General features: G+C 48.0%; 2 protein-coding genes across 3 annotated transcripts in view; one reads left to right on the top strand and one right to left on the bottom strand.

Moving 5' to 3' along the window:
• Positions 1-3309: 3309 nt before the first annotated feature.
• Positions 3310-3723, top strand: LOC103074834 (putative uncharacterized protein encoded by MIR600HG; the record flags this gene model as incomplete). Its single annotated transcript, XM_007468378.1, is given in 3 exon segments — positions 3310-3506; positions 3635-3664; positions 3666-3723. Coding segments are annotated over 3 exon segments (285 nt in total), but the record flags the coding sequence as incomplete, so codon positions are not given.
• Positions 3724-9190: 5467 nt separating this feature from the next.
• RABGAP1 (RAB GTPase activating protein 1) overlaps positions 9191-26856 on the bottom strand; it is a 160785-nt gene continuing 143119 nt past the window's right edge. The window contains exons 8-14 of one of the 2 annotated variants that reach the window (XM_007468375.1): positions 24620-24712; positions 24086-24196; positions 15358-15462; positions 14208-14291; positions 13479-13550; positions 11049-11246; positions 9191-9668 (exon numbers count right to left, since the gene is read on the bottom strand). In XM_007468375.1, coding sequence (XP_007468437.1) covers positions 9546-9668; positions 11049-11246; positions 13479-13550; positions 14208-14291; positions 15358-15462; positions 24086-24196; positions 24620-24712 — 786 coding nt within the window. In that variant the 3' untranslated portion in view covers positions 9191-9545. The remainder of the gene's footprint in view (positions 9669-11048; positions 11247-13478; positions 13551-14207; positions 14292-15357; positions 15463-24085; positions 24197-24619; positions 24713-26856) is intronic. The other variant, XM_007468374.1, reaches the window with a different exon arrangement.

Here is a 26856-nt window from a genome sequence, read left to right as displayed (position 1 = left end):
CATAGTCCATGCTCCTTGCCTGGGCCCAGCAGGAGGTTATGGGGCCAGGGAACCACAGGAACCCCACGTGCAGCCAGGGAACTGGGGGCCGCTGTTCAGTACGTGCCCGGGACCAAGACAGGAAAGGGGGGTGGTGGCGGGGAGAGGCGTTGCAGTGTAGCAAGGGCCATCTCCATTGGCCAGGAAGCGGGGATTCGGTGGGCCTGACTTTCTCGTGGGTGCGGGGGCTCTGAGCCCCCTTCGTGTGCTCTCTGGGAAGCGTCTCCTTTGGCAAAGGGCAGAGAGGTTTATGGGCCGGTCAGTCAGAATCTTACCCTTGTCCTGCGTTTCTGCTCTGCTGAGTTTGCCAGTCAAAGGGAGTGGCAGGTACTGGATGTTCGTTGGTACAGAGGCTTCTGCTTTTAAAAAAAGTAATGTTTTGGCTTCTTTACCTGGGCAAGGGCTGGAGTTCACTGGATTCAGCATTTGTAGAGCAGGGTCTTTAGCCGGGGGGAAGGTACACACTTGCTCCACAGAGTGCTACGGGGAAGGGAAAAAGGCGCAATTGTAAGATTACTAGAGAATTTGCTTTGGGCCTCAGTTTTGTGTCTGTCCTGCCACCTCTGGCTCGTTCTGCACAGGTGGACAGGGAGACCCGAGGAGGAGTCGGGGTAGGTTTCTGCACTTCTGTGTTTCTATACCTTTGTTGGGGACGGGGGCTAAAAAGGCGGTGGTGGTTTTGAGCCTTTAGGTCAGAGCTCTGAAAGGTTAGGGTTCACTGAGACACTGATTGCATCGGCCTTTGGGGTGACCAGGTGTCTGTAACTACGAGTGGCCTTGTTTGTTTAGCCCAGTGGGCCACAGAAAAATCACCTTTTTGCGTGTCACAGTGTGAAAATCGATGGGAACGCTGCCTTAAGCCTGCTGTCGACAAACTTTCTGGAAAGGTCCAGGGAGTAACTCTTTCAGGCTTGTGGCCCATTCGCTCTGTCACAGCTACTGAGCTCTGCTGTTCCAGCAGCACCCACGCAGCCAGAGACAGAATGTAGACAGACAGGCGTGGCTGCAGGCCACACTTCGCCAATCCCTGCCTTGGACTGTGGCGGTTACTCACCCTCTGGCTTAATCATGACTGGAAGCTTCCTCCCGTCTGCTGCCTGGACCCATCTATCTTCCCACGAAGGCTTCCTGCGCATCTGTTAGGTGTGCAGCTCTTGTTCAGAAGGACCTCAGATTTTGAGTGAGAGGTGGGCCCTTTGGGGGGAGCGGTTGCTGCAAAGCGAAATACAGAACGGGGCTCAGGGAGAGAAGGCTGAGGGTGAACCCGGAGAGCCTGAGGAGGGAGGGAGGGAGGGAGGGAGGGAGGCGGCTCCGGAGAGAAGGACGGCTGGGGCCCAGCCTGTGAATAAAGGGCGCTGGGGAGCCAGTGGGAGGTTGTGCTCAGGAAGGTGAAGTGATCACAGATGCACTTTGGAAAGATCCTCTGGTTGGGGAAGACCACGTTTGTGGTTACAAGTAGTATCTTTCAGTTTAGTCTGGACTCTTTCACCCAGAGTCTGGTTACTGTTGGTACCTGAGTGGGAAGGAGCGACCCCCGAGTTGGGTAGCTTTTCTGGCCGCCGGCTGTAGGGGGCCAGTGAGTGGCATAGTTTTTGACATGGCAGAGCTTGACATGGTCTGCTGCCTTCGGCTTCTTCTGTCTCGTGTCTAATTTTGGATTGGGGCCTTGGTGTATGAGGGTGAAAAATGCTAGGGATGGGCTTCCCCTCACTTCAGAATGGAGCTGGTGCCTGTAAACCGGGGCAAGATGCACAGGCCGGAGCAGGTGCTGCTCAGGTGCATCCCGACGCTCTAGGCCAGGACTGACGTCGGGCTGGGGGAGACTGCAGATCGGACACGGTGCCGGCCCCAAGGTGCTCCGTGTAGTTGGGGCAAGGAAAACACTCTATATAGTGCTTTCTACGCTCCACAGTATTTCCCCTCAGAGATGTTTCTAGGCAGGTGAAGGGAACTTCTGTTGACTGAGCACCGTGAGGTGAGGTTCCAGGGGCGCGAACTGCCAGCGTTCTCCCTTGACATGGACAGAAGTCTGGAGGGGTGCTGGCTTCACGAGCCCACGAAGAGGCCTGCGCAGATGCTGTTTCCTTGAAACCTGCACGGGCCCGTAGGAGTGGGTGAGGAGCACGCGCGGCCCAGAGGAGGGAAGGCACTTGCCCGAGGCCCCGAGGCCAGGGTGTGTGGCGGTGCTGACCCCAGGGGGGCCCTCCCCGCACGGCTCCGGCAGCGCCACCTTGGACCGGTTTCGTGTGGCTGTGGATCCTCTGGGGACTGAGCCAGCAGGTGAGGGCTTTGGTGCTGCCCTGAGCCGTTGGGCAGACATGGGCAGAGCCTCAGGCAGGTGGGTGGTGGGCTGCCTGAGGGCACTGCTGCTGCCTGCTCTGAGTGAGGGCACAGCTTGTCATTGCCGAGGTCGGGTGAGGGCTGTGGAAGGAAGAGTCGCGGAGAAGCCACGGCTCCAGGGCACGCGGGCTGCTGCCGTGGGGCTCCTCAGGCTCCAGGGGGCGGTGCTCTCAGCATGGCAGCGGGCACGTAACTTCCCATCTCTAAGGGGCACGGCCTGGCTCTTCCAGAGGTGTTTCTGGGGTCCTGGAACGGCAAACACAGAGGCAAGCCTGGCCCAGCCGGATGTGCCTCCAGCTGTGGTCTTTCATCGGGCAGCTCAGCCTGCGCTGCGGCTCTGGCCTCACAGGGAGGCTTGTGTCTGGGGGCACCCTAGACCCTCGTGGAGCTCGAGCCTGGCCCCTGCCCCATCCTGGCCCACAGCCATAAGCTAGATGCCATCTGTCTCATTTTCCTGCTTGGGGAAACAGATGATGGTCTGAAAGTTCTTTTTTTGATTCTAACCTAAATATTTCTGCTGTTCTGGGAAGACTTTTTAAAATTTTTGTTGATGAAGATGAACCACGGATAAGGATAGGAGTTTAGATAGCTAAGAGGACTGTCTTCTCCACTTGTAGTTCCTTATCAAGAAAGCTGCACCTTCAGTGTCCAGCCTCTTCCCCCGCTCCCTTCCGCCGGCGTGACGGGCTTAAGTTGTGGTTAAGCTGGCGCTCCTTTCCTTTCCTTGACGTGTCCGTGCCGCTCTGTGAGCCTCCTCGACTCTTCCCCCCACTGGCTCCCTCGGCTGCGGCCCTGACGCCCAGGTTGTGATGATGGCCCACACGAGGTATGATGTGGGGTTTAGTCAGGTTCCTGAAACACCTCTTCTCTCACCTACCAGGCCGGCAGTGCTGGTGTTTGATGCGTCCCTTTCCCTGACCATGGCGGTGTCTCCTGCTCAGGCCAGCCCTGTGCGGTCAGGTGGGGTTCACACTGCACCCCTACTTTGCAGAGGGGACACTGAGTACCGCTTGTCCCCTCGTTCACTTACTGTGGTGGCTTCTCAGACAACAGGCATCCTCAGGGCTCCTGACCAGGGGCCTTACTTTCCGCATCTCCCGGGAATCAAGGGTGGCTCTGCGTGTCTTGTGAGCCGTCGCCAACCTCCACACAGACTTCCTTTCCCAGGGGCTTGAGGCGGCAAAGGGAATGCTTGGTCAAGGTGGGACACCTCCTCTTCTTCTGTCCCTCTTGATGTCTTCTCATGAGTCATGAGCCACCTGCCTTGGGCAGACTTCATTTACTTCAGCTCTTAGCAGTGTGGATCCTCTTTTCCCCAAAGTATCTGTCAACTCAGGCCTCTGACTAGGGACCATCTGGCCTGTTGTGCTGAACTTCTGGTCTAAGTGGCTGGCTGGGGCCCAGTCACACCTTCAGGAAAAGGCAGGTCTCCTGAGGGAGCCCTAATCAGGGCCAGGGCACTTCCAGGGCCGGTGAGGCAGGAGGGCCAGGGAAGGGGCTGGCCTGGGGCCCGGCTCTGCCTGTTAAGCCCCACAGTGCAGGCACCCGGGTCTCCCTGCCGCGTAGAATTCCCGGAGAGCGGCCTCTGAGACTCGCTTCTCACCCATTCCGAGCAGAACTCACTGTCTGGGAAGGAGACAGGAGGCAGCCAGTCTAGACCTGAAGCCCTGAGCTGTTCAAGAAGGGGCCTCCCTCACAAAGGAGGAAGGGGTCCTGCTCGGTCGTAGCCCTTCCTTGGCCCCAGGATGGGGGGTTCAGGAGGCAAGGAGAAGGCTGCGTGTAGTTGTGGGCAGAAAACCTTTCCCGGTTTCCTGCACAGTTACACACGTGACATCAGACTCCTGGCTATATACAGCTTGCTCGCTCTCTGGTCTGGTGATGGCCAAGGTAGTTTTTAAGAAATCTATTGAAAATGCCTATCTGTATCTATTTACTGTTTTTTTTTGAATACACAAGTGTACATAGTATAATTACAGTGCAGAGTCCCTGGCAATAACTTCATGTTGTGTATTATGTTAAAAAAAAAAAAATTGGAGAATGCGACCACCCTGGATTGTCCTCCCTCTCTGGGGCAGTGATCACACGTAGGACTCCAAACTTTCAACCTGCGGCGTGGTTGAAGCAGCAGCCTGCACGTGTGGACTGTCACCAGTGCCTCGCCCAGAGACGCCTGGCCTTCACCCAAAGGGACTCTGCACCCCGACTCCCACAGGCAGCGCCCACACTGCGGCTCCTGCGCACTGACTGTGTTGGACTCTGCCATAGACTGACCCTCTTGTCTGGCTGCTGCAGCTTGTCTGTAATGCCCTGACATGTTGCATTTTCCCCATTTGGATGAATAAAAATAAAAGCTTCTGTCATCAACAGCAATGGGCTGCACTGTTCTGTGCAGGACGGACTGACTCTGGCTTTGACTGATGAAAGGGTCAAGTGCAGAACCACTTTCCTGGCCCTGACTCTCCAGCTCAGCACATGTGGAATGATCTTCCCTTCATGCAGAGGGCCAGGCCTCATTCCTATTCCTGTTTGTGGTCTTTGAAACGCTGCCTCTCTGCTAATGGTGCCAAATGTTTACTCAACCTGAACCTTTGACCCGGGTCCCTGGTGCAGCGAGTGGTGTGAGTGCCGCTGCCTCAGCTCAGCTCAGCGTTCACCGGGTGCCCCTCACACACCTGCCTCCCTCCTAATCATGACCCCTGTCCCCAGAGCTGGCAGATATTACACATCGGGACACTAAGGCTCAAAGATAAAGGGACTTGCCCGAGGGAGCAGGACTTCTAAATGGCAGCAGCAATTTGAAAACAAAGCCAAAGTTCTTCCTACTGCTCCCCCTGTGAGGTTCCTGCAGTCCACCTACCCCAGTAACTCCAAGACTACAGTAAGGTCTCTGCCCACCCCAGGAGGAAGAACAAAGGCGGCCCACGCGCGGGGTCTTGGAGGGAGCCAGGCCGGGCCTGTCGCTGCCCTCCAGGTAAGTGGAAGAAGGCACTGGGTGTGTTGTAACTCAGGGCCGCCACTGCTCTGCACACTGTCCCCTGGGCTTAACCATAGCGCACCGATGGAAAGAAGAGCTGGCCAGGCCGGCCCGCTGCTGCTTCCCCCCAGGGGCCCCACTCCCACCCTCTGGCCCGTGACTAGCACAGGGAACAGCAAGAGGAGTTGAAAACGGTGTGTGGAGGGAGGAGCATTGTTTTCCTTGCTTTGGGGCCCTGGAAGAGAAGGTGGAGGTGGTGGTACCTTGTACAAAGCATTGACATCCCAGATCTCGTCATCACCGGCCTTTCACCTTCACTTTCAAATCTGGGGATAACGTCACTTAACTCACAGGGGTGTTGCGACAACTGGGGGGAGAACACAGGGGGAAGGGTCAGGAGCTTAACAGTAGCTCAGCAACCCGTGTGAGACCGAGATGGGCACCGAAGCCACGGCACACACACAACTTGGGAGGGTGAAGTGACCTATCCACGTGACGTGAGCATCCAAGGTCACGGCCCGGCCTTGAACTCAGGGTTTTTGGTCCAGGTACGCTGCTTGTAGTGAAGTGCTGTGAGAGTTTACACCCACCTACTGCCCACGTGGTCATCTTAAAGCAGCTGCCCTGCTGGTCACTGGAAGTTAGAGATGGGGATTAACGTCCTAGCCTTGTGGTCTGGGCCGGAAACCGCTCTATGGGCCCGATTTCTTCACCTATAAAAGTGGGGGAAGGGCAGGGAAACGGGGTGCTCGGTCCTCTTGTTCTGGGAGCGAGCACCTCAGCCATTCTGAGCTCACTTGTCTCATCAGCCCCCAAATGAAGCTTAGGAGAAGCTCTGCATCCCAGGGTCAGAATCAGGCATCTCTCTGAGCAAGTGAAACACTACAGACAGCCTTTTAAACACCCATCAGCCAGATGAAGAAACAGGCTCTGAGAGGCCAAACGACTCTGCTCTCTCGTCACCTACCTACTCCCCCTGCATTGATGTCTTGGTTTTCACAACGCTGGGTCAGTCCAGAGGTGAGAGAGTGGTGTTCTGGACTAAGTTTTAGCTCCCATGGAGTTCTCGTTCCTTCACTCCTGTCGTGGCTCACTCCTGCCCCTGGGACTTGGGGTTCAGAACAGACAGGGCGGCAGATGCCTCTTGCCTTTCATTCTGAGCTGCCTCCTTCCCCCTGAGAGATCATAACCAGGCCCTGCAGATCCGCTCAGGTTCAACAGGGCCTGCTAGATGGTCTACTCAGCCTGTCACACAGAAATACGTGACAGGCTGAGCAGGCTTCTTGAAATCTACACTCACCTGCTTCTGCTTCCCACCCTCCCGCCTCTCAACCCACTTGGGTCTGGCCCCTCCGCTGCACCCCACCCACCTCTGCTCTCCTTCCTTCCTGAGCGCCAGCAGATTCCCAGTCACCAAGCCCATGAGCCTTCGTCCAGTCCCGCCCTCTCCCGAGGCGGAGCTTGCTTGTTCTCTCCGGATGTCCCAGAGTCACTTTAGGCCCATGTGCCAAGGCTGACTGGCTATGGGCACCTTTCTCCTGGCAGGGCACAGCTGCTGGGATGAGGATTTCTGCAGAGTCCCTACACTCCGGAACACTGGGACCCTGGGGACTGGAAAAGCCCAGAGCAGGCTGGCCTGTCTGGACTCTGGCCCTTGTTGGCCAGGAATGTGGATCCCAGAAATATGCCTTCTAGTCTGTGAGCGGCAAAGGGATCCCAACTGTGCTCCGGAGTTCCTGTCCTGGTCTCTGCAGAGCATCTGTCATGGCCGGGCCCCTTGCTAGGCACCTGCCCTGCCTCAGTTCAGTGGAGAGAAGATGGGGCAGGGCTCACTCACCACCTTCCCTTCTTCATGGCCTGCATCTCAGCCCGCTTCCATCCAAAGGCTGGGTGTAGGGGGTCCTGGAGGGCAGGTCAAGCAAGGAGGGGACCGTCGGGTTGGGGAAGCACTGCTCTTCTTCCTGCTGCAGAGAAGGGGGCGAGGTGGTAAAGGACGGCCGAGGGTCTAGGAGCCTCGTCCCTACGGTGCTGCGGTGTGGGATGACCAGCAGGGAACAGAAAGGAGCTTTTGGAAAGAGGTACCTACTGGCCATGCCACCACTTCCCCTGAAAGTTCCAGCAGGGCATAACTGGACCTCGGGTACTCGGCCTTTCTGCTCTTCAGCCATTTCCCCTGCACATTCACATTTTGGGCCTGCAATTCCCTCTCCCATCTCTGCCTGGTGAGATGCTTTTGTCTTTCAAGGTCTTACCACACACACCCTTACCTCCTGTAAGACTTCCCTAACCCTCAAATACACAGGTCATGTCTCACTTTATTTCTCCAAGACAGGCAATGTCTCACGATGAAGGCACAGGCCTCCCAGGGGACAAAGCCTGTGTCTTCTCTCATCCCATGGGCCTGGAGCACATCAGCTGCTCATTAAGTGTCTGAATGGATGAACGGGGAGGCGCTGCCCAATGCTCAAGTACACCTATTTGTCAGCCCAGAGGGTGGTCTTCTCTGACTGCCCGTGGGAGGGAGGCAAGAGCACATCATGATAAAACTGGTTGTTACAAAGCAATGCTGTTTGTACCAAAATATTTAATGAATATGCCGTTAAAATAAAACCAACAAAAGAAATAGTAATACAATTTTACTGGTTTATATTTCAATTCATAAAGTTGACACACTGAAACTACCCTAGCACAATGTCCACGCACCTAGTTTTAGATGGGCTTACAGCTGTTTTGGTAACTGAATAAGAAAGACACAGAAAGCGGTGGAGGGGATGGTTTGGGGGTCAGGGGTTGCCGCTTGTTACCTCCCTGATCACAGATGACCTCAGCAAGCGTTAATACAGCCAACAGGAAAAAAGATACAAAACAACCCAGGTGTCTTTATGTACAAACCAGTGCCTCTTGTAACCAGCGACCTCCACACTGCACGCAGAGAAGACGAGAAAGTCATCTGCGAGACAGCCTGTCAGCATATCACTATATAAATTAAAAGTCTAAAGTTATTTTGTTTAAAAAAAAGGTGCTAAAACCTCTATTCCATAGTTCTGAGGCGAGAACTTGCAGCCCATCTGAACAGCGAGGTTTGCACCCAGCCTCACTCCGGAGAGGGCCCAGGCAGGCAGGGACACAGGCCAGCAGGACGGGGGCCTCTTGGCATGTGTGTCCTGCACATCCTCACATTTACACACACACATACATACACACACACACACCTCAGAGTCTTTCTCACTTGTACAAGCTGTTGTGCAAAAACACTAGAACCTTGAAGTGAGGGAGCTCTTCACAGCTATCGCGACAGCAGGGTGGAGAGCAGAGCCCGACAAACCTTGAGTGAAATTAAGTGCCCAAAATAACCACATAATTAAGTTGTGCAGATCAGTCCTAGTCTGGGATTTAAACACTGTCAATTGGGTGCATTGGGAAAAGATATTTATATATACACACACACACGACACATTAAGCAAAATAAGATTTGTCCACGTTATGATTAATCCAGTCTCGACAGTCGGTCAAGTCACCCACCCCAGCACTGTGGAGTCATTTGGCAGCTAACACTAAAAACAACAGGAACTATGAGAGTTGCATAGAATTGATCAGAAACATGTGAATAATGCCAAACCAAAAACCTGTGCATCATAGAGTTAGTTTAACAAAACTAGGTGGCTTCACCTACAACCATGAAACCCTCCTATTTAAAACAAAGTGCTTCTCCATGTCTACCTGGAGGACCCTCTGCTGGCACTGGAGCAGATAATTATTTGAGCTACCGATCCCCTGCCCCACCTCCCCCAATATATAATAATATGTGTATTTTTTAAAAAAAGATTAAAGGTTTAGAAAAAAACCAAAGGCCTGAAGGATCCCCAGACTCTGATAATGTCACTCAGCCGCTGGGCTGGGTGAGGAGCTGACCTAACCGGAAAGAGGCCCGGAGGTCACACGGAGGAGTGACTTTCTGGAACGTCCAGGGTGGCAGGCCAGCCGGCAGGCCTGTTAGTATGGAGTGAGGAGGGCCTTACCGCACAGGCTGCCTGCTTCATGAGCTCTGGTCCAACAACCTACCCACATGCTTCTATGGATCTGACTTAGGTACATTCTGGTCCTGGGACATGTCACAGAATCACACATCTGGCCAAAGAAGGCAACAAAAGGTGTCATGTTTTCTGAAGGTGTCTGGAGGCAGCAGCTGCTCTCAGCAAGTCTCATTCCCTTGAACTCCGGTTGCCGTCTTTATGGAGCTCAGTGTTCGGTTAAACCACGTCTTCTTGGCCGCCTGTACCTCGTTGAGGGCAAGGCCTAAATGGTGCTCCAAGTCCTGGAAGAGGAACGAAGTACGTGAGGATGCTGGTCTCCAGTGCTAATGACACTGCCTCCCCAGAGCCGAGCCAAGACAAGAATTCAGTCTATTTCCTCTTGAGAGGCCTCTGGAAATTCCCCCAGTTCTCAAAGTGGCATAGAAAGATCTGGAGTGCCTAAAGCTCTGGGAGATTTCCTAGTTAAGACCTCCTCATTTCTTGCCTCATCTATTTATTAAAACGGCCTCCTACCTGAGCGTCTCCCTCTCCGTCCACCCACTGCATACCAGGAGACAGACCGAATGTTCTACCTAAGAATGCAACATTCATTTCCGGCAAGAGCCTTTCAAGCCTAGACCCCCTAGGCAAGACGTCCGAGATGCTTCACAATCTGGGCTGAGACTCTTCGAGCTTGGCACCCACTTCCACCCCTACTTCCTGAAGGCCCTTCCAGGCAGGCCCTCTCCTCCCTCTGTGCTGCTGGACACACCATGCCCTCCACCAGGAAGGCTCACTGTTCTGTCTTTTCTCCAGTGGCAACCTCTGCTCACTCTCGGACTACAGCCCAGATACTGTCCTTGGTGAGGCCTCTCCTCGCCACCTTGGACGATCACGGAGGCCACGTGCTAGCTGTGCAGCCCCAACAGTGAGAACCGGGCCTGGGCAAAGTAGACGCCCAGGTACCGTGTGTGATACAGAGACCAGGGCTTAAGCTTTAGTCCTGAACTTGGTTCTTTTTGCAAACTGTGCCTGGTGCCTACCTTGTGCTCAGCATCGGGCCTGATGGAACTAGCCATGCAGTATAATGATGAACAAAACAAGCCCCTGTTTCTCCATAAGGAAAGGAGGCCCAGATAAATTAGGTAATACGTTCAAAGTCACAAAGCTGGGTAAGTGACGGGAGCAGTGGCATAAAAGCCTGTATTTGTGAAGCCCTCAGATATCGTGCTGAGCCCTTCCTGTGCATTATCTTTTTTAGTCCTCAAAGCAGACTATCAGAGTGACCCGTCATCACCTCCACTGGCAGATGAAGAACCTGAAGTGAAAGGAGGTTACTACTAACCCAAGGTCAAAGAGTTTGGTGGTGCAGCTGTGATTTCAAATCATGCATTCTCTGCTCCACCAGAAAGATTCCAAGTTTGATGGATAATTCTCATTATGAGAAAGTCCAATCGTTAGGACAGGCTAAATGCTAATTAAACATCCACTAGTAAATAGCAAGTAATGGGCTTCTTCCCATGAGGATTATGGTAGAAGTTTAAAAGGGAAAAAAACCCCAAACCATGAAGATCATTTCTGGGGTTTCTAGCCCACACCAGCGAAATCCTGCCCCTGTGCAGGTCTGGGTCCTGCTGCACCAGGGGCAGAGGGCTGGCCGGGGGCACAGAGGCAGCTGTTACCTGGATCTTACACTCAGCTTCCACCAGCTGCAGCTTGGTTTGTGCCAGTTCCAGTTCCATCTCTCTCAGCTGGTTCTTGAGTGTTTCCTTCTCCTCATCTGTGTCCTCATCCAAAACTTCCTTAGCTGAGCTGATGCCCTTTATGCGCCCTTCTTTGTTGAAAAATTCCCGGCAGCGCTCACAGTCATCCACGTTTTGCTGAAATTGAATGTCAGATGTAAAGAGACAAAGAAGACGTGAAGGTGTGAGCGTCTCCTTTCTGGGGAGCCAAGAGATGGCTTCTCTGCTGAGCACTACAGCTGCTGAAAAACTGTGTTCTCTCTGTAAACTGGCAGATGACCTACTGGAAAAGTCACCTGGTGTTACACACCAAAAGCAACACAAATATTCTTATGTCTTGATCCAGTCATCTCACTTCTAGGAACCTTGGCTAAAAAAATGAAAAAGCGGGCTTCCCTGGTGGCGCAGTGGTTGAGAGTCCGCCTGCTGATGCAGGGGACGCGGGTTCATGCCCCAGTTTGGGAAGATCCCACATGCCGCGGAGCGGCTGGGCCCGTGAGCCATGGCTGGTGAGCCTGCGCGTCCGGAGCCCGTGCTCCGCAATGGGAGAGGCCACAACAGTGAGAGGCCCATGTACTGCAAAAAAAAAAAACAAACAGAAAAACAAAAAAACAACAAACAAAAAAAAATGAAAAAGCAGTGACTAGATACAGATTTACATACAAGGAATTTCACTGCAGAATTAGAGACACAAAAAAGGGGTGGGGAGATAAACTATCCAGCTACTGGGAAAAATTAAATAGGATGTGCTATATTTATACAAGGAAGTACACAGCCTCAGAAAAGTTTTTGAGGAATTTTTCGTAACATGGTAAAAATGTTTAAGTGCTGGGTAAACTAGGACACAAAAATGTCTTTAAAGTATAGTTACAAGGATATACCACATTTCATGAAAATAAGATGGCAATGACTCTAAGAAAGAGACATCATTTCATTTTCCTCTAAGAAAATATTCTGCCAATTAAACCACAAAAAGCCATTAGTTATAAAATATGTCCCAATTTCAGATGTAAATGTGAAAAAAATGCCTTAGAGTGAATGAAATTTTCTATGTTAGAACAAAGACTTGAATACACGCCAAAGTGTTAATGATGATGTTGTCTGTGGGTATTAAGATTATAAGGGGTTGTTTTTCCTCCTTTACTCTTATTTTCCAAATTTTCTGCAATGAACATTATTATTAGCTTTAGCATCAGAAAATAAATTTTGTTTAAAAAATAGGTACTGCCTGTTAAACACTACTTATGATGGAGGCCAGGTATCATCTTGCTCCAGGTAAAATGCTGGTTTGTGCAGACATGGCCATGGACTCCCCCACGTTTCTGTCCAGAGTTGTAAACATGTTAGTAAAGTATCTTTCAGTAAATTACTCATCTCAGTAAAATCGGACAAGTATTCTAACAATAAAGAAAGAAAGCACCAAGTTACAAAAACCCTCAAATTGGCAAGCAAACATTAAAAACTCAGGTTCTCATTGTATCTGGGCCCATTACAGCAAGAGGAATTGAGCTCAGAAGGGGAGTGTCCCCCTGCTACAGAACAATGTGGGGAGTGACCTGGCCTCTGCGCCCCACCCTCAAGCACAGCCTGTCACCTGCAGGACTCTTCCACCTCAGCAGGGTGCTGCAGTAATCACAGACAACACCTGAAGTCCTGGGGCTCTTGTGTTTTGTTTTGTCTTTTTACAAGTGAGGTTAGCACGGAGGAGGACGTTACACAAATTTGTAAGGAAGAGGGACACTTGTATTTTGAGATCTAATGCCAGAGCTCTTCTGGTCTTATCTGTATCCCCTGCCTAGAGGAAAGAGGCAGAATATCAGTTGTCAGTTGTTGAACCAGGTCCTGACAGCCACCTTGTCAGGTACTCATCAGCTTCCCTCATTTTTGGAATCAAAGCAGAATACCCGGGGACTTCCCTGGTGGCGCAGTGGTTAAGAATCTGCCTGCCAACACAGGGGACACGGGTTCGAGCCCTGGTCCAGGAAGATCCCACATGCCATGGAGCAACTAAGCCTGTGCGCCACAACTATTGAGGCTGCACGCCACAACTGCTGAAGCCCGCGCGCCCGGAGCCTCTGCTCGGCAGCAAGAGACACCACTGCAACGAAAAGCCCGCACACCACGAAGAAGAGTAGCCCCTGCCCGCCGCAACTAGAGAAAGCCCACGCACAGCAACGAAGACCCAATGCAGCCCAAAATAAATAAATACATAAATAAATTTATTTTAAAAAAAAGATAGTATTGTTACTAATAGTGGTAGGTTATTTAAAAAAAAAAAAGCAGAATACTCCCTCCCCCAATTTTTTGTGCTGAATATAGCCATAAAATGAATTAGGTGGTATAAAATCTCTTTGATGAAGGAAGACTTACCCGAATTTTTTCAATTTCCACTTTATTAGCAGTCTGCTGCTTCTCTAATCTTTCACTCAACTGAGAACAAATCTGAGGAAACAAACATAACAGAAAATGACAATCTCTTCAGCAACGTCAGAATCCGCACAACTTGGGCTCGGGGTGAGCTCTGCAGTGGAAGCTGGACTATGGAGCGGAACTGGGACAGCACTGAGCAGGAGGGGGTGTGAGACGACAGGAGGGCAGAGGTGCCTCTGGCTCTCCCACCCCCGCATCCACTGGCCTAGGACCTGCAGGGACCTATCAGCACCACGCTCGATGGCCAATGTTTACAGACACTGCCAGACTCAAGAGCCAGCACGAGATCCCAGTACAGAAAGAAACAAGACCAATTCAGTTATGTTCTCAAAATGCAACCCGCTGGGGAGAGAGGTGGTTCTACATCATGAGTCTGAACTGCTCCCAAGAACTCGGGGGCTTCCATATATTAAGTGCCTGCTTATGTGAGGGAACTATGCCAGGTGCTCCACAAAGATAATCTCATGGACTCCTCACAACAGTTTGGGTGAGCGATGATTTCCCTTATTTTACAGTTGAAAAGCAGTGCGGTAACTTGTCCAGTGAAGCGAAGGGACTCGCCAGTGCAAGTTGCCGAGCAGGGACACGTGTGGGTGTGGAGAAGACATCTTGTGCAGGCAAGCAGGGCTTCCAGAGAACATGGCCCAATTCCAGGGTGCACGGACCCACCTGCTTGTAGTCACCGATGATAGAACTGTTTTTTTTAATCTCAGATTCTGCCTTGTCGAGTTCCCGACGGCACATTTCTTTTAACTGCGTACATTAAGAAAAGCAAAAGTGAATGTTAAGGGAAATACAAGCGAAGCTCTGGCACTCCGCGCTTAGTGCTGGGCTTTCCCCAAAGTGCCTGACCTACTGGAGGTAACTTCCCTCCCTTCTTCCTCACTCTCAGCACTACTAACCCTACTCTTTTTTTTTTTTTTTTTCCTGGTACGCAGGCCTCTCACTGCTGTGGCCTCTCCTGTTGCGGAGCACAGGCTCTGGATGTGCAGGCTCAGCAGCCACGGCTCATGGGCCCAGCCACTCTGCAGCATGTGGGATCTTCCTGGACCAGGGCATGAACCCGTGTCCCCTGCATTGGCAGGCGGACTCTCAACCACTGTACCACGAGGGAAGCCCATTAACCCTACTCTTGATGCTAGGAGAGAACAGTCAAAACTTCTGAACTTTCAGCTTGGGGCTTTTGCTGAAGTTCCTCCCTGTCAGTGCAGCCCTACCTGGGATCCCGAGCTGAGGAGGTAACACAAAGCAAATGCAGAGGAAGAGCTAACGGGAGGACTGCTGCTCCTTCAGTGCCTCATGGATTATGTGGGAGGTGCCCCGCCATCTCTCACTTCAGGCAGCCTGACTGAGACGAGAGGGTGGATGGTGAAGGAGAGCCCACCTGCTCTGGGGCACGCAGCACCCAAAGCTCTTCCTATGGCTGTGAGTCTGCGCCCAGGGGCTGTGCTCGGGACAAGCCTTCCAGAGTTTGCTCTGTGGGGGAGATGTCGGTGGACAGGTAGGGGAAGAGCCAGACATTATGTGATGTCTGCCTTCCTTTTGCAGAAATGCTAACCCTCTTGTCACACTCAGATGCTGACACACAGGAATTTCTTCTGCCCCAGTGAAGGATGGGCTTTGCCCCACTGTCTCCCCCTACATTTTAATTATTAAGAACCATTATGCTTTTCACAGTAAATACAAAAGGCCTCTGGAGAGAAACTGAAGCCAGCTGTCTCTGGGTTCTCCAGTGCCAACAGGAAGCCACCAGTGAACTCCCAGCTCTCAAGCATTTGCAAGACACAGAGGAATGTGGGAGGGGCAAAGCTCCCCTTACCTGAGCAGACTCTTCTTCCAGCCGTCTTTTCTCTTCCTCTGCATCAATCAATTTCTGTTTGGTCATAAGCAGCTCCTTATTCAGTGCATCTGCCTTTTCCTCAGCCTGAAACATTTAAGAGGTGCTGTTACAGAACAAGAAATGAGAACTGAAAGGGATTTGAATTACCCAGAACAATCCAATTTTAAGATGATGAGGAAACTGTGATCCAGAGAGGGGATGTGATATGCCCAAGGTCACGCTGAGACTACACTCATGCTCAAGTGTCCAGCCCCGTCTCCTGCCCAGAGGCAGTGCGGGGCAGTAGCTAGGAGCTCGCCTTTGTCAGACAGCCTGGTCTTGACTCCCATCGCTCCCTGACTGTGTGCCACTTGGACAAGTCATTGAGAACCTCTCTGAGCTTCACGATCTTCAGCTGAGAGATAAGGCATGGAATGGACTCAGCACAGTGCCTAGCATATAGTAAACACTCAATAAAAGGTAGGTGTCATTATCATTAATAGTAATAATAAATTCTGGTTTTCTTCTTCCAAACTCTATTTGCTCTGCTTAATCAAATAAGTTCTGCATTTTGCTCTCACTGTCACCTGACAAAGGAAGGCACCCCTTTGCTAGCACTCTCCTTTTATTATCTGAAATGGCCATCTTCCACCCCAGTTTTTTTCTAAAGCATGCAAAGGTCTGGTGGGCAGATCTTTGGGTCCAAGTGAAAATGATACGCCTGTACCTGACAAATACAGTCCCTGACACTGGAGAGTCCAAGGACAACTGAAGAATGAGAGACTGTAGCATGTTAGAAGGCAGTCAAGGAAAGGAGGTGGAAGCTCCTAGTTACAGAGCGCTAGATATAGAGGGTCTTTGCCAGCTCCTTATATCCAACCTCCTTTGACAATGGATGGTGGTTTCCCTGAAACTAAAGAGCATTTCAGATGTCACCTAGCTAAAGTGGTATAGCTGAGCCCCTCTGCTTTCTACTACACCACATCTTCCCTTCTTTGGGAGGCACAGGTTCCAGGGGGCTGGGGCCTTAAATGGAGAACTGAGAATGGCATGATATGCAACTTAAAAGGCCATTAGTTACTTGCATATGCGTGCAATTAAATGGGGTCCTGGAGTTAAGGCCTGTCCTTTCTGGTGAGTGGCTTATAATCACCTCTAGTTTAAACCCCAGTAGCAATCAAAATGGAAATAAGAATCAAACAAAAGAAGAAATAACAAAGAAGAATAAAGTCCTGTCAAAGATTCTGTTTTACTTTAATCAACAGAACATCCTGTTACCTCTCCCTTCTCTCCCCTGGACCCAGTTAACATCTTCTGAACAGTACTTTGGAACCTGTAGCACATATTTATATTCTCTCAGTTACTCACCATCACTTCCATGGTAGATAAGACTGATTCTAAGAAGCACGGGACAGCCAGGTCATGGACTCAAGAGTCTTCCTTGCCCATCCTGATTACCCAGTTTAGAAAAAAATTTAGATGGGGAAGTGATTTCCCCAAGCTTGCACAATGCGTGTAGCAGAGCTGGAATCCGAAACCATGTCTCTCAACATTAAGCCCAGCATTTGTGCCATCACTCCAAGAGCTGACTCTCAAGGCTGTGTCAAAAGGAAGGTGCACACAGGCCACTGGACTGACCAACCAGGGTCCTCTTATGGCACCACACTTGCTGCACAGTCATTCTACTTACATAAGCACATAAGGAGGGAACATCTGGTGATAAACACAAATCCAGACTTCCGCTTCTGGTCATAAAGGACTAACCAGGACCAGATTTACCCTCTCACTGTAAACAAAACACTGGACGAAATACATAAAACTACTGTTTGCTGACACTAAAAACAAATGCAGAATTGTGGTTCCTGGGAGAAAGGAAACAAGCAAGGTCCTACCACCATTCTGGCTTTCCGCCTAGAGGCACTTCTGGACCAAGGAGCAGGGTGAGGGGCTCCAAACAGAGCATATGCCTCAAAGGGTTCAGGAGGCAGAGGGAGGGGGTCAGAGATGCTGAGGTGGCTGGAACCTGTGGGGTAGAGCTCTGGAGATCTGAGCGCTCCAGAACTGCGAATAAGGCAGTAAAGGAGATAAAATGAAATCATGAAAATACCCAATTAAACCAAAGAAGGCAGAAAAGGGGAAAAAGAAAGAAAAAGCAAATACAACAAATGGAGAACAAACAGCAAGGTGGTAGAGTTAAATATACCATATAAATAATTACATTAAATGTAACTGGTCTAAACATTCCAATTAAAAGAAGGAGATTATCAGACTAAATTTCAAAAAGCAAGATCCAACTATATGCTGGCTACAAAACCCCATTTTAAATATAAAGACACAGATATGTTTAAAGTAAAAGTATGGAAAAGGATATACCATGAAATACCATGAAAGTCGGAATGGCTATATTAACATCAGACGAAGTAGATCTCAGAACAAAGAGTATTAACCAGGGACAACGGGGGACATTTCATAACAATAAAAGTCACTCCAGAAGGCAGTAAATCTGAAATGCATATTCATAAATTCAAATTACAGGAAACAAAAACTGACATAACTGAAAGGAGAAATAGATAAGTGCACAGAGTTACAGATTTCCTCACTGTTCTCTCAGTAAGTGATAGAACAAATAAAGAGAAAGGCAGTAAATCCGTGGAAGTCAATCAACTTGACAGAAGTGACATGACAGAACGCCCCACCGACAACAACAGGACACACAAACTCTCCAAGAGCATGTGGCACATTCACCCATCAGACAATATGCAAGTCCCTAAAATAAGCATAAGTATGTTTTAAAAGCAATAAAATCAGAAAAACTATGTACCCTGATGACAAGTGAATTAAATCAGAAATCAACAACAGAAAAATTTCAGGGACAAATCCCTAATAGTTAAAAATTAAACAACACACTACTAATTAACTCAGAGATCAAAGAAGCAATCACAAGAAGTGAATGAAAATAAAAACACGACACATCAGAATGTGTGAGATGTAGCTGAAATAGTGCTTCAGGGAGATTTATAACTTTAAATGCTTATTTTAGAAAAGACGAAAGGTCCAATGACTAAGCTTCTTCTTTAAGTAGCTACAAAAAGAGCAAATTAAACCAAAAGAAAAGTAGGAGATAATAAAAAGCAGATATCAATAAAAGAAAAAGAAATCAACAAAACCAAAAGCTTGGTTTTAAAGAGATCAACACAATTGATAAACTTCTAGTTAGTAGACTGATTAAGGAAAAAAGGGAAAAGACACAAATTACCCATATCAGTAATGAAAGAGAGAAGACCAACAAATCCATCCTATAAACATTAAAAGAATAACGGAATATCAACGACTTTGTGCCTATATATTTGACAACTAAGATGAAATGGATAAATCACTTGAAAGGCACAAAGTATAAAAATGTACACATGAAGAATTAGAAAATTTGAATAGCTCCATATCTGAAATCATAATTAAATAATTTCCTGCTGGACTTCCCTGGTGGCGCAGTGGTTAAGAATCCGCCTGCCAATGCAGGGGACATGGCCTCAATCCCTGGTCTGGTAAGATCCCACATGCTGCGGAGCAACTAAGCCCGTGCGCCACAACTACTGAAGCTCGTGCCTAGAGCCCGTGCTCCGCAAGAAGAGAAGCCACCGCAACGAGAAGCCTGTGCACCGCAATGAAGAGTAGCCCCCGCTCGCCGCAACTAGAGAAAGCCTGCACACAGCAACGAAGACCCAACGCAGCAAGAAAAAAAAAAAATTTTTTTTTCTTGCTAAGAAAACTCCAGGCCCACGTGGTTTCACTAGGGAATTAAATTAAAGATTTAATCAAGGAACAATCCCACAAAAAGTCCTTAAAAAATAGGAGGGAACAATTCCCAGTTCATTTTAGAAGGCTAGTATTTCCCTGATATCAAAACCAGACAAAAACATTAAAGAAACTGCAGACAAATATTCCTTAGCAACACAAAAATCTTTAATACAAATAAAAATCTTAAAAAAAAAAGAAACCCCATGTTTCCTAGGATGCAATGTTTGTGTACACTGAAAAATCAGTTTGTGTACACTGAAAAATCAGTTTGTCTACACTTCACTGTACTAAGAGAATTAGGAAAAATAGCAAATAATCACCTCAACAGATGCAGGAAGAGCATTTGATCAAATTCAACACCCATTCATGACAACTCTCAGCAAACAGGAAGAAAGGAGAACTTCCTCAACCTGATCTATGGAAAACCTACAGCTAACATCTGGAACAAGGTGATGAGGTCCACTCTCACCATCCAATATTGTTCTGAAGGTCCCAGTCAGTGCAGGAAGGCAAGGGAAAAAAGAATGACTTGAAAAGAAGTAAAACTGTCTTTACTCAGAGATGATATGATTGTGTATGTGGAAAATCCTAAAAAATAAACAAAAAAGCTACAAAAATAGTAAGTGATTTAGCAAGGTCACAGGATACAAGGTCATATAATCAACTGTATTTCTAGAGACTAGCAATAAATAATTGGAAAATGCAATTAAGAAAAAATTACCCTTGGGACTTCCCTGGTGGCACAGTGGTTAAGAATCTACCTGCCAATTCAAGGGACACGAGTTCGATCCCTGGTCTGGGAAGATCCCACATGCCACGGAGCAACTAAGCCTGTGCACCACAACTACTGAGCCTGTGCTCTAGAGCCTGCGAGCCACAACTACTGGGCCTGTGTGCCACAACTACTGAAGCACATGCACCTAGAGCCCGTGATCTGCAACAATGAGAAGCCTGCACACTGCAGTGAAGAGTACCCCCCACTCGCCACAACTAGAAGAAAGCCCACACGCAGCAACGAAGACCCAGTGACACAGCCAAAAATTAATTAATTAAATAAATTTATTTTAAAAAAAGAAAGAAAAAATTACCCTTAATAACAGATTAAAATATGTGTAAATCTTATAAACTGAAAACTAAGAAAACAATGCTGAAATTGAAAAAGACCTAAATAAATGAAAATTGTAACATATTCATGGATTGGAAGGTTCAATCACTGCTCAGATGTTAATATACTCCCCAAGCTAATTTACAGATTCAATACAACCCCACTCAAAATCCCAGAAGGCTTTTATTTCTAGAAGTTGACAAACTGATTCTAGTATTTATATAGAAATGCAAATTACTTACAATAGCCAAATTATTTTTTAAAAAGAACAACAAAATTGGAGGACTCCCATGACCTGAGTAATTATGACAGTGTGGTACTGGCATTAAAAATAGACGTATACATCAATGGAGTTATTTTTTTTTTTTTTTTTTTTTTTTTGCGGTATGTGGGCCTCTCACTGTTGTGGCCTCTCCCGTTGCGGAGCACGGGCTCCAGACATGCAGGCTCAGCGGCCATGGCTCATGGGACCAGCCACTCCGTGGCACGTGGGATCTTCCCGGGCCGGGGCATGAACCCGCATCCCCTGCATCAGCAGGCGGACTCTCAACCACTGCGCCACCAGGGAAGCCCAGGTCAATTGATTTTTGATAAAGACACCAAAGTAATTCAGTGGGGAAAGTTCAGCAACCTGCTCAAGTTCAGAGAACTAGAATGCAGTGGAGCCAGAATTCAAATCCCAGCAGTTGGGCTCCTGAGTCTGTTTCCATCACTCTCACATTACACTGTCTCAATGTAGAGAGCAACCATGCCAGAGGGGACTCAGGTGGGGTCCTATCAGTCCTGTGCCAGGTACCTTCCATAGGTTCCTTCTCAACCTTTAGCACCAATGCCTTAATGTCAGATCTAGGCATTACTCCCATTTCATAGAGGAGAAAGCTTGGATGGAGCCACCTAGGGACTCAGTAGCTGACCAGGGATCTCTCCATAGCTGCTTTGTGACAAGTAACAGAAATGACAGGTGAGGAATAGCAAAAGTGATAATAAAATCAGTTGGAAATACAAAGAGGGTTCTGGAAATCCTATAAGCCACATATGAGAGCTTTTCTCTGGGATGCAGAAAGGGAAGAGTGAAAGGGCATGATGAAGTTCTTTCAGAAATCTAAGTCCCTGAAGCCAAAACACGCTGAGAGGACCCCACAGCCCTCACTTCAGAACCTGATTTTCCGTGATGATTCAAAAGATACAAGAGAAGACTAACTTGGAAAGGAATCAACGTTTAGTGTAAAAAGGTCTGTTTTCTCAGCACCTTCGATGGCTGGACGGTGGGACCCCAGTTTGCTATTCCTGAGCCCTAGTGGCAACAGGGTTCCTGCTCCTCTGAGCCAAGTTAAGAGCGGCAGGCCAGCTGGATTGCAGTCTAAGGGCTCTGCCACTAACAGTGTGACTGTGTAAGACATTTAACCTCTTTTGGCCTCATCAGTGAAATGGGGATCATAACTGTATCCTTTACACAAGGGTTGTTTGGAGGATTTGACAGTAAGTACACAGCATGTGGAGCAGTGTCTAGAACTCTGTAAGTGCTTAAGAAATGTTCTGTTAGGTGTCAGTATATTTTTGATGTAGTTATGACATCAAACCATAGCTTATTGTTCCATATTTATTTTGGAGACAGGGTGGCATTACAGAAAAAGCCTGGGTGTTTCAATTAGAGGCACCTGGGTTACATTCCTGGCTCTGCTTCTTCCTGGGTGCCCTCCTCTCTCGAGTCTCAAGTTTCTTTATTGTTAAAAAATCCTTATCCATAAATGGGGCTCATGTTACAAGGCTGAGGTAAGGATAAGAGATATTAGAGTTTAACAAAGTGCTTCTCACTGTGCCTGTCACATACAGCATCACAGAGTAAATGGGAATTCATCTTATTTTTACTATTTCTCACTTCTGATATCAGGAATGTAACCTAGCTCTTTGACTACTGTGCCAGGCAAAGACAACTTTAAAAAGGCTTACCCTCTTTAGAGGCAGAGGCTTCAAGAACCTAAGAAGTGTACTTTCCACCCTAAACTAGTAGAGCATCAATGTTGCTTCTGGTCCCATCAGACTGTGGCAAATGCAACAGCTCAAACTAAAAATCTGCCTGGAATTTTATCTTAAGTTGCCCCTTAATATAATTTCATTGTAGAATACAAAGCTCTAGTACAGGACCCATTTTCTTTTCTTTTTCACTTCCTTTCTGCATGACCTACAGCTGCTAGAAGAGCCATCACAGGTGCACACTGGTTTTTGCTTCAGCAATTACCCTGCTCAGTGTACACCCACCTCCCTCCGCTCAATTGGCAGAAATGCCTGAACAGTGAGGGAATGATTCTCATAGTGTTTCTACAAAGAAGATCAGAGGGTATGCTGGGAACCTGCACCACAGGGAGGAAACTCCAACCTAAGGAGACTGCGGTAAACCAAAAAGCAGCGGGATCTCCAGGTTCTGGTTACTGAGGGCTAATGGCCTTGCAACACTCTCCCCGGAAAAACTGGAAAAAGGAGTCTTCCCAGTTACCTGCAGCTATTTATAGCTGACAATCAGACAAAGAGAGTGAAACAACACTGCCTGTGCCTAATTCCTGCGCTTTTCATACACACCAAATCATGTAATTCTCACTATACTCTTGGACACAGCTATTATTCCACCTCCCCACACTTCACTCTGCTTGAAAGTAGAGTAGCTGATGGTAGAATCCAGATAGAATAATCCATTATTCTATTTCTAAAGAGAAGTAATAAGAACCAGTAGATACTGCCATCTCTCCTTCTCTTCATCTGCCATGTGACTCACTTGGAGAATCTAATGAAAGCAAAGATTGTCAGAGAAATACAGTAGTACACAATATTTTCATACATGTTTGGTGGCTGTCAAGGACCTTGTGAAGTTCACAGATCAGTTCAATATATTGTTCACAGAACTGTTCACAGATCAGTTCAATATACTGTTCACAGAACAGTTCAATATATTATGTTAAGTCCCCTGTAAACCCTCAATAGCCTAAGCCTATCTCTAGAGCCTCAGGAAAATCAACAAGCAGAAAAGTAATCTTAGGAGCCTGAAGGGAAACGTAAGTCAGGTGCTGCCAAACTTTGTCCAAGCGCCAAAGCCAGCCTGCCACCTATTCTCGTAAATAAAGTTTTACTGGAACACAGCCACGCGCATTCGTTTATTTATTGTGTAGGCACCAATGGCAGAGTTACATGGTTGCAACAGAGACCATGTGGCCCACAAAGCCTAAAATATTTACTATCTGTCCCTTTACAGAAAACGTTCACCAACCTCTGACCTAAACCATGAATGAGAGAGTGCACTATGGGAAGCCTGTAGTATAGAAATTGGACAAACACCCTGCCAGGAATGCCATAATCTCAAACCTTTTAAGATTAGGAGAAGCAAAGAAAAACAGAATATGTGCCAACAGAAATTCCTGATGAAATTGCAAGCTGCGGAGGCACTGAGCTTTATTACAACTGCCAATGCTTATCCAACAGGCACGTGATGTGCAGGATGACAAAATCTGTTCTTGTCTTAGGGGTAAGTTAAGGAAATTATAGTGATTAAATGCTACTGCCAATTGCAATAACATAAGAATAGCCAGAAACGCCTTTCAATCAATGTCTGGAAAGGCGTTCAGGGTTTGCTGTATAATGAGAGAAGAATGCGGTAAGGAGGCCTTAATGAGATCATGGATGATCCTGAAGGAGAGGAGGGAACAGTACTGACAAGAGCAAGGTGGATCATAAGAGGGAAACACTAACTAGAACAACAAACACTAAAATTCCAGGATTTCACTTGATTAAGGGAGAAGTGTTTCAATATAATCATCCCTTCAGACAAGTTAGACTTACATTATCCAGGTCCTTTCGCAGTGCAATCTTACTGGTCACCAGCTCATGGGCTAAGTCATCATTTTCCTGTTCCAACCTCATGTTAGCTTCTTGTAGACGCCTATTCTCCCGCTGATGGGTAAAAAGAAACCAGTTACAGACATAAAAATCAGATGGAAATGACAACTTCTCAGGTTAACCCTCAAAACTAATTGCTGAGTCCTACGGGAATCACGGGAGATGTGGCTGGTCCTAACGTGCTGCCAGTCAACAACTGCTTACTTTCTGTCTGCACAGAGAAATACTTAAATTCAAATGACTGTCAAGCAGCTACTTCTTATTAACTGTGACAAAAGCCCACCGAACTGTAACAAACTAGGCTGCTAGTCTGAAGCAAAACAAATCTTGCTTTCTCATTTGCAAACTCAAACTGAAACTGGAACCTAGAAATAGTGAAACTAAATTTTAAAAAGAACTCACTAAAGCTAGTTACAGGCACAATTATGTAAAATGAAAGGCTGAAAACACTTCACATCACCTAGGCCGTAAACAAACCTCAAATCGCTCGATGGGGTCTTCTTGTTGGGCCTGCTGTTCCCTCATGGTGTGATATTCTTTTTCATATTTTTTCAACTTCTTCTGACTAATCTGTAGGATAAAGCACAGCACAAATTAAAAAGTATCAGAGGGGCTTCCCTGGTGGCACAGTGGTTGAGAGTCCGCCTGCCGATGCAGGGGACACGGGTTCGTGCCCCGGTCCGGGAGGATCCCACGTGCTGCGGAGCGGCTAGGCCCGTGAGCCATGGCCGCTGAGCCTGTGCGTCCAGAGCCTGTGCTCCACAACGGGAGAGGCCACAACAGTGAGAGGCCCACGTACCGCCAAAAAAAAAAAAAAAAAAAGGATCAGCAACGGGTGGGTGCTTTCAGGGCTTGCCCTGAAGACCAAGACCTCTGCTGACCTGGGCATCCCAAGTTACTATGAAAGTGGTGTTTCCTGCACATGAGCCCAGGACCTAAAATTCTTACTCAATGACTACCATCATGTCCATGGGTCTGCTGGGGATAACTGGTTGCTGAAGTTTTTACCAGTAGTCAGAATGAGCACCCAACAGATAACCCCTCCTACCTGAGCTCTAGGTCTGACTGTCCATCTTCCTCCTCCTCCTCATGGGCCACTTCTTTAGCACATACCAGCACTGCTGCAGGTGCTTTCATTCTGTGACCTCATGACAGCTCTACAAGGTACGGCATTAGTATCCTCATTTTAGAGGCAAGTGAACTGAGATATAAGGAAGTTACGTGACTTGACCAAAGTCACTCAATTAGCGACCAGCAGGTTCAGGATCTGAGCCCAGGCCGCGAGGCGTCATCCAAAGTTCAGGCTGTAGCTACCTCACTGTCCAACCATCTACCACTTTCCTTTCAACTAGCACCTTCTGTGCTGCCTGTAAACAGGCACAGTTCTCTCTGCCCTTAAACACACAGTTCTGCTGAGCATTCTATTTAGCTGCTCTTCCATCCCATTAAATTACTGTCCTCTTTCTCTCAAGCTTTTTCTTACCAACCACTTCAAACTACTACACTGCTGACTCACAAATCTGACTTTTAGCCCCCAGTTCCTAGGAATCACAGAGCTAGTCTAGTCCAACTTCCTTAGTTTACAGAAGAAAATACTGAGCCATAGAAAGGGGATGGGACAGGCCCAAGTTTTCGGGAGGCTGATGTCAGCATCTCCAATCCCTGCTCCATTCTTCCCTTTCCGTCTTACTCGAGCTGCTTGGTGTTCCTCTCCAACTGATTCTGTGGACACCTGGCCCCGTTGGGCCGTTTACAGGCCTGTCTCAATTAGAGTTTACTCCTGGAGTTTGGCCGCTGCCCAAGGGGAGGCAGCTAGGAGCCGTGCAGCGCTATGCCCTGGCTGCAGTCTACAGAAAGATGCCCACTAAACACCTAGGGTGAGGCCACAAGCTGGAAACGGACATCCCTAAACCTAGATCTTCTGCGGTTTAAGGCCAATGCTGGGGTGAATGTTTATTGTGCGTGTAATTCACAAAGCACTTAAATAGAACAACTGTGTGATGAGTAAATTTATAAACAATCCTAACAGATCAATAGCAGAGGAACAGAAACTAAATGAGGCTTGTGGGCAGCAAACATTTCCTCCCAGTACTCTCTGCTGTCAGTCTGTATAAATGACAAGGGAGGGCAGGGATACAAGGCTCCCCTTGTGCTTTATAAAAAAGAGAACTGACACCAAATCCTACAAAACATTCTCACAAATCTTCAGGATTCTTCAACTTATCATTCTCATGCTGGGGTAAGGAAGAATTAACATTTTTCTCATAAACATACATTTTAAAAGGCTAATTACAAAATAATTTTTTCTACCTTTCATTAGCCTTTATTATAAATGTTTCATTCTCAGAGCAAAAGGGTTGATTCTCCCTCACACTGTAACAGCAGTTAGTGTGTAATAAGTGCCCCAGACATGCCAGGCCCTTCACACATGTCATCTCATTTGGTTCTTACAGTTCTGTGATAGGATATGGGCATTTCTTTGTGTTTCCTATGCTTCCACATTTTCTACATTGAGCATGAATTACATTTATAATTAAGCTAACAAAGTGAACGCTGTTTAAAAATAATTCTCATACCCTGGGCTTCTCTGAGACAAAGCTCTGCTCACTTCTCTACACAGAGCTTGCTGGTCCAGGGTTATGACTTGTTTCCCAGCTGAGACTTGCCTTCCCAATTCTCAGCCTCACTTCTCGGTCTCTCTCTTCTTCCCTCTC

The sequence above is a fragment of the Lipotes vexillifer genome, unplaced genomic scaffold, assembly GCF_000442215.2.
Source record: "Lipotes vexillifer unplaced genomic scaffold, Lipotes_vexillifer_v1.1 scaffold1285, whole genome shotgun sequence".
Taxonomy (NCBI): domain Eukaryota; kingdom Metazoa; phylum Chordata; class Mammalia; order Artiodactyla; family Lipotidae; genus Lipotes; species Lipotes vexillifer.
This window is presented reverse-complemented; position numbering and strand designations above follow the sequence as displayed.